The sequence below is a fragment of the Anastrepha obliqua genome, chromosome 3, assembly GCF_027943255.1.
Source record: "Anastrepha obliqua isolate idAnaObli1 chromosome 3, idAnaObli1_1.0, whole genome shotgun sequence".
Taxonomy (NCBI): domain Eukaryota; kingdom Metazoa; phylum Arthropoda; class Insecta; order Diptera; family Tephritidae; genus Anastrepha; species Anastrepha obliqua.
The window spans coordinates 46796149-46809576 of NC_072894.1; the positions used below are offsets into that span (position 1 = coordinate 46796149).

Here is a 13428-nt window from a genome sequence, read left to right on the forward strand (position 1 = left end):
GAAAAAAAACAAAAAAACAGAAAAAAACAATAGCCAGAAGTTTTCACTCAAAAGTTTGTATATTTATTTGCAATAATTCTAGAATTTAATGGCATGGGATAAACAAAAATTTGCCAAAAAAACAATTAAATTTTCGACTTGGTATTATTGTTTTTTTATAATTGTCAAAAATTAGAATGCGCACAGTACATTGTACACATGCGTATTTGCAATATTTATTTACATTTTTTTAAACTGACAAGTTGGTGTCACTCGTACCCGGTCAAAATACCCGGTAATTATGAAAGTTTTTGTTGATAAGTCCAGGTCTTGATAGCGTAGAACTTATTATCGGATTCACAATTGAAAAAAAAGTGTTCTACTTAAAAACAAATGTTTGTGAAAAAATGATTTTGTTCGTACTCAATATATAGTATTTTAACTGCTTTAAACGAAATGGTTTGGAAAAATATCCGCTAGAAAAAGTAAAATCGTTTATATGGCCGTTTGGGGTCATATTTGAAATATAATATTTAGGTAGGTAGGTGGTGAAATGGTTGAAGTGCCGGTTGGCACTCCTCAAGTAGCACTGAAGCGCCGTTTTGATACCATTATGCGACCTCCAACAGGCAAATATCTACAGCCATCCAGAGCTGTTGATATAATGGAGGAAATTGATTGGATTTAGGTTGGCGCACTGCCCCAGGCTGCCCAAGAAAGGAGCGCTCAGTGACCTTAACCCAACCCGGACATTTACCGAGAAAATACTCTACAGTCTCCTTCTCTGAAAGGTCCCCACAGCTTCTGCAATAGGGGTTAAATGGTAACTCTAGCTTTTCCGCGTGTGTGCCGATCGTCCAGTGACCGCAAACACAGCTACAAGTTTGGAAATTGAATGGCGAGAAGTCCAAAGAACTTTCTGAATCCTTCGTATATCGTATGAGGCCAAAGGGTTTTTGAAATAGCAAATGAAGAAATGGAGTTCCATCTTTTCTGCATTTTCTTGAGAAATAACTTGTGCAGTTCCCCTTTAACAACTGTCAGGGGGATGCCGATGACCGGGTAGGCCTCAGAGACGGCCAATTCAGTCCCCTTCCTGGCAAGGTCATCAACAATTTCATTTCTGTCTATGTTCCTATGTCTTGGAACCCATATCAGAGAAATGTTGCCTGCATACCCAAGAGATTTGATCTACTCCTTACAGGAGTTTACTAATTTGGTTCTGCACCATGGCGTCGTCAGAGCCTTAGTCGCGGCTTGACTAACACTAGCAGTGTTCGGTTTTAAAAGAGATAGATAAATTGGCTGAATTAGAGAAAACCCCTGCTCCGACTCCCGATTCCCGATGGAACCGTCAGTGAAGACAGCTTAGAAGCTTCGATGCAGATTTTCCCCTCGATCCAGTCCTGCCTATTTGGAAAGATTGCCCTAGCACGACCCTCAAACTCTAGTTACAGGATAGAGAGATCTGTTCCAAGGTCGGAGGAATACGGTGATAACTGCCCGAAAATGCCACCATGTCCCTTGAAAGATTGCCTCCACAGGCCAACCTCCTTTAACCTGATTGGACTTTGAGCTGCGATGGAAATAACGTAAAAGTCGATGAAAAGATACCTAACTTCCGATGAAAGCGAGAGAACGTGGTTGTTTAATTGTTTAGTTTTTAAAGTCGAAAGGGTGGATAATTTCTGGTAAATAGCACCAGCTCCGTTTTGTAAGAGTTGACTCGGAGGCCGCAAGTGTTAGCCCAGCGACTGAGTACAGCCTTACCAAAATCTCAGCTATGACTGAGGGAAATGGTCCCGATACCATCAGGACCAAGTCATCGGCGTATTATCAGAACTTCGTATTTATAAATACTTAAAAATGGCAGTATTCCAGAAGGGAAGAGTAAACACGCGCCCGTCGTCCTTGGTTGCAATAACCCGAATGAATTTCTTCATTTTATAAAACGGCGTTCACTTGTTATAAGCGCTAAGATCAACGCGTTTATGATAACCAACGAGTCTAGTTACATAGCGACTAATTGAAAACTCATCACCATGTGCGTGCTACGGTACCATGTTCCGTGTACTTTTGTAAAATCTAAAGTATAATTTTTATTCTTCCGCGACACCGTGACAGCTGATTGCTCTCTCACCACACAGTGTCGCCGAACAGTACATTTTATTAACAAAATAAACCTATAAAAATTATAATTTTTACTAATATAAAATAACTTTAAAGTTGTTTTTTTTTTGGTTTTGGCTTTGGTTTATTATACAAAGAAATATTGTAGTGGATAAACCGAAAGAGTTTAAAAGTATGTATGCAAACATTTAAATAGTCGGTGGAAGCAAGTGCAAACAGATGTGTTTTCTAAATATGAAACCAAAAGAAAGCAGCTGTTTTCTACGGGCACAATTTTGTGTGTCTCATGGCAAATAGACGCGGTATACGTACACATCGGTGAGTGCGATTACCATAAATCTTAAGGTCTAGTTACATAAGTATAACCACCTACAACTACTGTATCGGAGTGTACCGAATTGCCTTGTGCCTGAATACCATTCGGTTGACTCAGATTCGAAATCCATAGCATATAAACATCAAATTATAGAAAAATTATTTTTTAATAGTGGCCACCTCTTTGTAAGCAATAGCAAAATATCCGAGTGAATTTCAGCCAGCACTCGAAACGCACTTCAGTGATTGCATTGGCCTTGCCAAAACTCGGCGAGTACACTTACCTTGATTCAAAGTGGATGCAATCGGCCAATAATCAAGTGATATCTCAGTTGTAAATAGAGCAAATTACTCATATAATTGATGAACCCCAGAAAACAAATACAACGCAAATAAAATTAAGGAAAATGGGCGGTGCCATATCTACTTTTGGATAAGTACTTGAATTATAGTAAAGTGAGTTATATACTAAAAGATTTCCATTTTTTATTAGAATATTTCACTTTCATTTGAAATATATCTTTATTTGAATCTCGCTCAGCCTACTTACTTCGGTGGGGAAGAATCCTAAATATGCCACGACACCTCCAGCTAACAAAACATCGCCGACAATGTTGTTAATAGATTTGTGTAGGTTATGCGCCGCCTCGGACCAACGGGTCTTCTCACCGCCCAATCCACCGAGCAGCTTCTCTGCTCTGATAAAATAAAAACAATACTAGTAATCTACTGGTACATACCAGGCAACTGGTTATTTATCGCAATTTACCGATTCAATTTCTTTTCACAATTATCGATTTCGTCCTCTAGACGTTTCTTTTCACGTGATTTTTCTGCGAAGAAATCATTCAGCTTCTGCAGTTTATCGAGGATCACTTGCAATTCTGCTCGTTTCGCATTTAACTTCTCCATCTGTGAGGCTAAATCAGCTTCGGCTTCGGCAAGTGCTTGCTGTTTGGGTTGCACAATCTTTGCAACGCGATCATAGACGTCCATGGCACGAACCCACTTGCAAAGCCCTTCACAGGCAGTAGAGGCACTTTTGATCTTTTCTGGTACAAAATCGCGATCTGGAATATATCTAAGGGGAGGAATAATGGTTTGATGAGTTTTCAATTTTTATTCTTTCATAAAGCAATTATTTATATCACAGCGGAACAGCCCAAATTGGCAAGGGATAATTTTTGGTGTGCGTAATACAAAATTAATGGCTTTTTTCGCGTTTAGAAAGAGAAATAAATGCTTCATTGAATCCTTGTACAAAACTTATTACTTAATTAGGTTAGGTTTTTGAAAAATATTCTTAGAAAATATGTGTATTTCGTAGATGGACACTTTGCATTAGCAGTAAAGTTGAATTTTTACGGATTACTGAAAAATATAGCAGTAAGCAATACATTTTTACTGATAAACAAATTTGAAAATTGTTATTGATTACTGATTTACTTAATTTGTTGATTGTACATTGATTTTTAACTATCATTAGAAATTTTTAGTAATTGGAATTAATTATCAGCAAAAATTTACTGACTATTGCTATTAAGAATGCAGTGTTGGAGGTTGGAATATGCTTCATTTATTTGGAGACCTTGTCGCTAATTTGCTATAACGAGAATATAATGGTTACAAAATATCTGTCTTAAAAACATCCTAATATCTGTAACATTTTTGTTCTAGTTCGCTCTTATAGTTCCCGCCTGTGGATTAAAGTCGATTGAGGGAGAAGCTCGATTCTATCGCTTCCTTTTGCGTTTAGTTTGATGGATTGTTCGTTTCTTTTGTCAAACATTAATTTTGTTATTCTGGCGAGAACTGTGCACAGCTCTTACCCCTTTCTATCTGAAGATATTCAAAACGAATTTCAAGTCCAATGTACCTATTGCTCGGACTCTTCGCGAATGAAATGATATCTTGAATTCCATATCGTTAGATTTTACAACAACTAAAAGTCAATTCTCTCCTGTGTTGCATCATTTATTTCGCTATTATAATTGTTATTATTTTGATTATTTGTTTTATTTTAGTTTTAGCTCCTTTAATTTGTTATTTTATTGCGGCAAACGAGCGAATGCCTACAGTATGCAACATTCGGCTCATACGTGAAGTCCGTCTTGTTGTACGGAAGCGAAACATGGCTGGCCTCTAATACCATCACACAGAGGCTACAATCCTTCACCAAGAAATGCCTCCGCATCATCTGCAGAATATTCTGGCCAAATACCATCAGTAACGACGCACTGTGGAGATTAACGAACGAGGAACCCATCCAGGGCAAATCAAGCGGAGAAAGTGCCGATGGATAGGCACACATTGAGAAAACCACGAGATAGCATCACGACAATGGCAGTGGACTGGAACCCGCAGGGGAGCAGAGGTTGCGGGCGACGAAAAATCACATGGAGGAGGTCGATGGTGCGCGAACTAGCAGATGCCGACATCTCATGGAACGGTACAAAAACAACAGCACAGAACCGTGCATGATGGAAGAGTCTTGTCAAGGCCTATCTGCGAAAATTCAAAATTCGCGATACTCTTTAAACACAGCTCGTATGACACCATTTGCAAAAATTATACATTTTCCGATACGATGGCTAATTTTGTACCACCTTATAGTTTCAATATACTTATATGTATAACGTGCATTTTCATGACATGTGGGGTACTTTGTATTATTAGAACTTTTAAAATAACAGTCTAAACAGTGTTTTCAGCTTACTGAAAAATTGCGCTTTTGCAGATAGAGACTAGTGATTATATTTTCTTTATATGTTATTGAACAAATAGGTTTAAATTTTTTGTAAATTTTTCACAATAATTAGGTAGAAACTGTTTTTAATATTTTAGAAACCAAAAGCCGCAACCAAATTGTTATTATTTTGGTTTTAGTGCTATTATCTGTTTCCACCAGGCTTGGGTTATGATATTTGTATACGACTTGACAAATGTTTTGGCTGGGTTTTGCGCTTTAACACGCTAGCGGCAGCAACCCAAAAGTAAATTGCAGTGGAAACGTTATATGATGTGCCTCGACTTCAATAGAAATAAATATTTTATGCAAAATTTATGATTCACACTTACTTCTCTCTGATTTTTTTCATATTCGCCGGCGGTATATTATCTTTATCGAATGTTTTTAATGACTCCAGGAATTTCATATCGCCTATCATACGCATTGATGGCCCCCAAAAGTCCTCCACCATACGGCCGCTTGGATCTGGTTTGCGATCCGGTTTAAAACCTCTCAACACACAAACTGCCTCCAATGTTAACTTTACTGCGTATGGAGGATTTTTCATCGACTTAACAATGAATATATCAGCCGGCTTAAGAGTATTCAGCGCCTCTAAAGCTGCTTCTAATGCTGGTATTGCCTCAGCCAAATCACTTTCGCAGTCATCTTTAATTGCTTGAGCAGCGGCAGCTGCCTCATTGGCTGCAGCTTCATCTGCGCCAACAACTTCCTTCTTCTTCTCGGCCTCCGCCGTTTCACGTTCAATATTTACCATAATACGTTCCGTCTCCTCGGAAAGCACTTTCAATTTCGGTTGCAAGTCGTAAAGATTTGCCTGCATTTCACCCACCTGACCCGCTGCAAAGTCCAATTTCTCTAAGCCGGTGGTGTAGCTTCAGAGTAGGTAAATATACATATGTAGTTAAAAAAATAAATCAAGTACAATTGCAAGCACACCCTCACCGGTCTCTCAACTTCGTAATTTCTTCCAGTTTGCGTACATAAAAGATTTTAAACGATTTAAGCATCTCCAAATAAGATGACGGCGTCACATAATTACGTCGCCCCAATTCCAAATAACAGCTGTGGTTAAATAATTTAAGGGGTATGTATATTTGTAATTCGGCCACAGTTTACTAACTTAGTACTTCATTTCGTTTGACAAAGTACGAAAGCGCACACTTACCGCTCACTGGCATCGAAGACGGATTTATTGAAATGCATGACAATTTGTACAAGCTCCAATTCCAATTCACTGAGCACAATTTCCTCCACCTCTTCGCTTTTCTTTGTAGTATCTGATTCTGCGGTATCGACAGATGCTCGCTCGGCAGCGGCACCAGCACCGGGCTCAGTCTGCTCCTGTGTTTGACCCAATTTCATTGAACTGATAAAATATTCAGCAACACGCTCCAAGGCGTCAACCGGCCAAGGCATAAACCTGCAGATCGGATATTTATGTATATATTTATTAACATCCATACATATGTACAAATACAAATAGATGCATAAGGATATCTATCGGTGACTTTCATATACTATAGTTGTGCCAAGCAAACAGGGTGCGTTATTGTGAGGTACGAGTACATCACGCATCCATACACATTCTTAGTACGGTATGTATGTATAGTATGTATACATTAAGGCGGGCCAGTTAGTTATTAAACCATTTAACCGAATTAATTTCGGCAACTGAAGTATTCTACTGGTAATTCTTAAACGAAATGGGGAAATACGAGAGATGTGCGAAATTATTGACGGAGTAAAATGGAGCCGCAAAAGAATAAAATAATGGAACCAGCATGTAAAGAGAATGGGTGGCGATCGCTAGGCAAAGATTGTGATGAAAAATCAACTTAAAACCCCACGACCTCCAGGAAGACCAGCAAAGTATTAGCACGAGTGTTGGGCGTCTGGATCCCGATCCGAATGCTGCAATGGTTATATTTTTATTTTAAAACAGTGGCATATTGCCAATTTTTTTCGTTGAAAAAACAGGACCTAGTCCTACCATATAATAAAGATGAAGAAGAAGACAAATCGCATGGTTTAGAGAAACATCCTTCTAGTTCACTTTATAAAATATTATGAGGTCTTAGCCTAAGGTTTACTGAAAAAGCAATTAATGAAAGAAATGAGCGAAAAGAGTGCGGTAAGACTAGAGAGAATGTCACAAATTTACAGCTATCTCATTGGGAAGTATCACACCGGAATGATTTTATATTTTTCCAAAATATGTTTGAACGCTTTTATAAAGTTAATTGTGAAAAACTATTCTTTAATATTAAAATACTTGCTACATGGATTTTTTGTTTAAAAATTGCTAAATGGTGTAAATTTTGCCGTGCTATGCTCTCCAGAGGTGAGCTTTGACTAAAAGAAATATATGCATATATATATATATATGTATGCACATTTTTTTCTAAAAGAAATAAATTGATTTCGAATTAAAAACTTTATTACAAATAAGGAGGCTCACGGTAAGCTTTCATGATTTTTTGATGTAGAATTACTAGTAGAATACAAAGCACAGAAAAAATTTGACCCGTCCTAATATACATACCATCATATATGCACCGCATCTAGATATAACCAGAGCAAGTGTAATAAAATTCTGAATTGCGACTAGTACAATTTTGCTAATTGCGAAACATCTGTTTGTAGCATTAAACGTATTCAGATTGTGGTAGTATCAAAGCTGAAAAGTAAATGCATGCAACCGCTCCATGGTGTTAAAGAATATAAATGTTTCACAGCTGATAGCCTCTGATGCTAGTGCTGCTTGACAACCCAGTTTATAAAGAGTGATTTTTTAAAAGCTATAGGAAAGTTTGTCAAAAAAACACACGTAAAATTCAGAAAAATGCATGAAATGTTTATTTAAATCGATAGTACAGCCCATATAATTTAATGTTTGAAGATTATTTCATGCACATGTTGACCGCGACTATGTTGACCATCCCCTTAGTCCAATTTTGGTATACTCTTTCCAATGATTCGGCCGGTATCTCACATATAAATGCTTTAATGTTGTCTTCCAATGCGTTAATTGAAGCAGGCTTGTCTGAATAGACATGACCTTTAACATAGCCCCACAAAAAATAATCTAAAGGCGTTATATCGCACGATCTGGGTGGCCAATTGACAGGTCCCGACCGTAAAATAAAATGTTCACCGAACTCACCTCTCAACAAGTCCATTGTTACACATGCTGTGTGGCATGTGGCACCGTCTTGCTGAAACCACATGTCATGCAAGTCAAGCTCTTGCATTTTGGACAAAAAAAAGTTGGATATCATTTCACGGTAGCGCTCACCATTCACAGTTACGTTACGATTCGCAGCGTCTTTGAAGAACTACGGTCCAATGATACCTCCAGCCCATAAACTGCACCAAACTGTGACCTTTTCTGGATACATTGGTAGCTCTTGCAATTCCTCTGGCTGATCTTCACTTCAAAATCGACAATTCTGCTTATTTACGTACCCATTGATCCAAAAATGAGCTTTGTCGCTGAACACAATTTTTGGATAAAAAAGTAGATATTCGGCCAACTTTCCAAGAGCCCATTCACCAAAAATTCTGCGTTGCGGTAGGTCGTTCGACTTCAATTCTTGCACCAGCTGTATTTTGAAAGGTTTCACATCTAAATCCTTTCGCAAAATTTTCCACGTTGTTGAGTAACAGAGGCGCAATTGCTGCGAACGGCGACGAATCGATAATTGATGGTCATCATTAACACTGGCCGATACAGCTGCGATATTTTTTTCAGTTCGCACTCTACGTAAGCGTGTTGGTGGTTTGATGTCCAATAATGTAAATTTGGTTCTAAATTTAGTCACAATAGCTCGAATAGCCGCTTCAGTGGGTCAATTAAACTGCCCATAAAATGGAAGAAGCGCGCGATAAACTTTCTTAACAGAACACGCATTTTTATAATAAAATTCAATGATAGACCAAACTTAAGATGTTTGACAGTGAAACAAAACACGAAACGTGCGTCAGCTGTTTAAACCACCTGTTTAAAAAGATAATAGCTAAAAAATCACCCGTCATAATAGTTATTAACATTGTATAAACTTAATTAAAATATAAAAAAAATATAAAAAAATGTATCACTTTGAAATATAATGTTATAAAATTAATTCCAATAAGAACCCTACACAAAAACAAATATTATATACAATATATAAATATATTTTTAGTTATTATTTATTTTTTTAAATTATTAATTTTTTTTAAACCAAGAGGACATCGATACATCAGTTGTTGTTGTTGAAATGGTTGAGTACAATATTTCCACTGAAATTATATTAATTAGTGACCACCTCCGTTTTACCAACACTGTCCTCGTGTGATGATGTCTTTTTTTTTGTTTTGGTTTTTGCTTTTCAGTCAGATCTATTTAGTGAGGTCCAAGTATAGCAGCAAATTCTTTATCTCAATATCTGAGATCTCATTAATTTGTAGTGCTAAAGACTTTACTGCACATTTCCGCTTGACAGCTTCTGCAGATGGGATTGAAGGGGAATTTAAGTCTGGCTGCATGATCCCCTATTTTCCAATGACCTGTAAGGGTTGCAGTGATGCCTGAAATGTTTGGTCAAGAACACCCTAACAGGTGATTCGTCCTTTGGATTTTGTACGACGGCCATGTTTTTTTGTTGTAGTACATGTAGTTAATTGCTTCCATCTTCTTTCAGCTAAAGCATGATAGTGTGATACAATGGATGCTTTTATTGTGTTCAGTGGGGTAGAGACTGTCCCCGCCTCTGCTATGTGTAGTGTCAAACCTTTTCTTGCTAGCTCATCAGCTATCCCATTACCCCGTATGCTCCTATGACCGGGAACCCATATCAAAGTAATTTTAAGCCAATGACTAAGTAGTTCTAGTTTCTGTCTATACTTTAAGATTAGTTTGGATGAAATGGAGTTGGAGTCTAAAGCCTTGATAGTTGCTTGACTGTCTGAAAAAATAGCTACTCTTCCACCAACTTCTTTGTAGTGTTTTAGTGATTTGCATGCTTCTCTGATCGCTAGAATTTCTGCCTGGAACGCGCGGACCTAGTCAGGAAGTCGAATTGACTGAGATAGGTTGAGTGGCTCCAACTCCCACACCACAGTTCATCTTAGAACCGTCAGTGTAGATTTCAATATCGTATCTTCCAATCACCTGCCCTTTGCTCCATTCGGCTCTCGGTGGAAAACGTACCGTGAAGTCTTTCTTGAAGTTAGACTGTGTAGTCTTATCTGTTTTTGAGCAGTGAGGGTCCCTGTAGGAGAATACACCATGTAGGAGATAACACCTAGGTATTTTGCCTGTTGGGTTAGTGTAAGACTAACGCCGTTCAGTTTTGGGGGATTACAGTTTGGTATCTTAGTTTATCTTGGAATAGCATCAGTTCAGTTTCAGGCCCAGTTGCTCAGTAATACCAGAGCTCCTTCCATAATCTCACTGATTGTGGTTGGAAACATTCCTCAAACCGATATATCAGTACTATACCCTATATTTGTAGATTTCAATACCAGTGGCTAACACGTAATGAGAATGGCCCTGTAAAATTATTTATTTTGATTTCATAGAAATCTGCGCATTATTGTTTTTACTATACACTCGTCCGCCATACCTACAACGCTCCATGCGAATTTTCAATTGCTCCAAGTAATGATGCAGGTATGTTTCTGCAAGTTACTTCAGAAGGCAAAGAAGCATCGTGTCGGCCTTCGCAGGTCAAATGCAATTAAAACTTGTTTCTTTTAATACAAATTGTATCTTAGGAAACAGGGAGAAAAACCTTCTGACAGATAATGCGTAATGAGCATTGTTAAGGAGGGGGACCCGTAACTTTTCCGTTTACAATTAGAGTATTTATTTCCCTACTACATATTTCACAGAGATCAGCAAGAACATTATCATAGCATCACAGTTCGGGATGAACCATTGCTTCTATTACAACTCGCCGCCACGTCACTCGGCCATCAGCGTTTCGTTTGTTATCAGATATGCCCAAAGTCGTCTTCAATGACATCTATACATCGATTTCTCGGCCGTTCTCTTCTTCTGTACCCTTGTGGAGTTGTTTCGAAGATTTTTTTTATAGCTCTATCGTTGCTCATTCGTAAAATGAGACCGTACCATTGAATCTTTTGCGCTTTCATGTACCCTATTACATTTGCATCCCTGAAAAATGTGTCTAACTCGTCGCTGTACCGAAAGCGGTAAGTACCGCCTTCAAGTCGTACTGGTTCATATATTTTCTTACAATCTTTCATTCAAGAATCTTTCAGCAAGAATATGAGCAAATAGCTAATTATAAAAACGTGCGGCACTGCCTTTGAAAGAAAAGGCTTCACAGTAGCAGCCACTCATGTTGAAAATAATTGCGAAGCTGTGACCAATAAGAGATCGTTATTCGGCTCCCAGGGAGTTTGACAGAATCAGCTGATAGGCTGACGTAACTGGGGTAACGAAGCGGTTAGTTTACAAAAAAATATAAGATTGTGTTACTGGTATACGAAAAAAGTCAACCAATGACACTTCATTGCCACCTGAACAACGACTGATTGGACGAGTGTGTAAAATGCATATTATCGTGCAGGATTCGGGTGCCGAGTCCCCCGAGACAGGGCAACTGAAGTTCCCCTCACAATTTTCCTTTTCACCATAGTTGCGTACTATACTTCGTCAAACAAGCGTCGCGTTGTTTATCGAATTTTTGCAATCTGCTGTGGGAAAAAGATAAATGTCACCATTTTTTAACAAAATAACAGCAATTATAAGACAATTACCACCAGCCCAAATACTTAAATTACACCAATATCGAAAGCTTGTCGGTGCTTTCACTCATTCAGTAAAAGTGATAAAAAAGGTAGGAAAAAAATTAAATAAAACATAGTATTCTTCAATAATTTTATTTTTAGCAAATCTTTTTAATATTAAGAGTAAAATTAAATTTTATTGACTACCAGACAATTATCTATTTTTTTTTTTAATTAATAAATATCTCATATGCATTGCTCTTGTTTCTATTAATCATACTAATTCGATCCCGTATACAATTTAGTAACGTACTAGTTTCCAGTGGTCAACATCGCGGTGTAAAATTCATCACATGATTACATGAAAAAGTGCATAAATGGCACTAGTTGGTACTAGTGATTTTTCTGAAGAGTCTTAATATGATTAATGTGTAGTGGTATTCCAAAGCTATGGCAGCTAATGACCAAACTGCCGCGTTGTACGGCTAATCAGCCAAAATGTCAATATTAGTGGCATTCAATTACCCAAATGCGTGGTAGTTGAATTCAACAACAATTTTTAGGATAGGTGAGAAATCGTTTATTTCGAAATAAAGTGAAACCATCGATTAAATATTTGCAATGACACGAAACTGTTGTTGCTTGCTCAATAAAATTGTGTCGCCTAGTAGGGGATTGAAATTCTGCACTTATTATGCATGTGAACGAGTATGTTATACGTACACACATACATCTATACTAATATTATAAAGAGGAAAACTTTGTTTGTTTGTTTGTTTGTTTGTTTGTTTGTTTGTAACGAATAGGCTCAAAAACTACTGGACCGATTTTATAAATTCTTTCACCATTCGAAAACTACATTATCCACGAGTAACATGGATTACATTTTAATTTGGAAAAAAATAGGGTTCCGTAAGATATTTGGATTTTTCGGACACAAACTGAAAAAAATCTTATATATAAAATAATGTCAACTTTTTGTGTGTGTTCGCTAACCGGCCGTGTCTGCACCGAATTAAACCAAACTTACACACATTGTTAAGAAGGTATTGAAGATGGTTTCCGTTTAGTTTGGATACCTATTGGTGGATAGGGCTCGAGATATAGGTCAAAACGTGGACCCGGGTAACCTTCGGATGTGTATGTACAATATGGGTATCAAATGGAAGCTGTTGGTGAATGCTTTAGTACAGAGTATTTTTCATGCCGCTCCGTGACTGGGGTCTCGAGATATAGGTCAAAACGTGGACCCGGGTAACCTTTGGTTGTGTATGTACAATATGGATATCAAATGAAAGCTGTTGATAAGTGCTTTAATACGGGGTAATTTTCATACCTATTGATGACTAGGGTCTGAAAATATATACCAAAACGTGGACCCGCCGTGTCTTTGCACCGAATTAAACCAAACTTACACACATTGTTAAGGAGGTATTGAAGATGGTTTCCGTATAGTTTGGATACCTATTGGTAGATAGGGGGTCGAGATATAGGTCAAAACGTGGACCCGGGTA

General features: G+C 37.8%; 1 protein-coding gene across 1 annotated transcript in view; it reads right to left on the reverse strand.

Annotated features, from left to right (window-relative positions):
* LOC129240668 (dynein axonemal heavy chain 3-like) overlaps nt 1-13428 on the reverse strand; it is a 319983-nt gene that overhangs the window by 77791 nt on the left and 228764 nt on the right. Inside the window, exons 46-50 of the mRNA XM_054876599.1 lie at nt 6342-6596; nt 6119-6238; nt 5503-6048; nt 3194-3505; nt 2975-3122 (exon numbers count right to left, since the gene is read on the reverse strand). Coding sequence (XP_054732574.1) covers nt 2975-3122; nt 3194-3505; nt 5503-6048; nt 6119-6238; nt 6342-6596 — 1381 coding nt within the window. The remainder of the gene's footprint in view (nt 1-2974; nt 3123-3193; nt 3506-5502; nt 6049-6118; nt 6239-6341; nt 6597-13428) is intronic.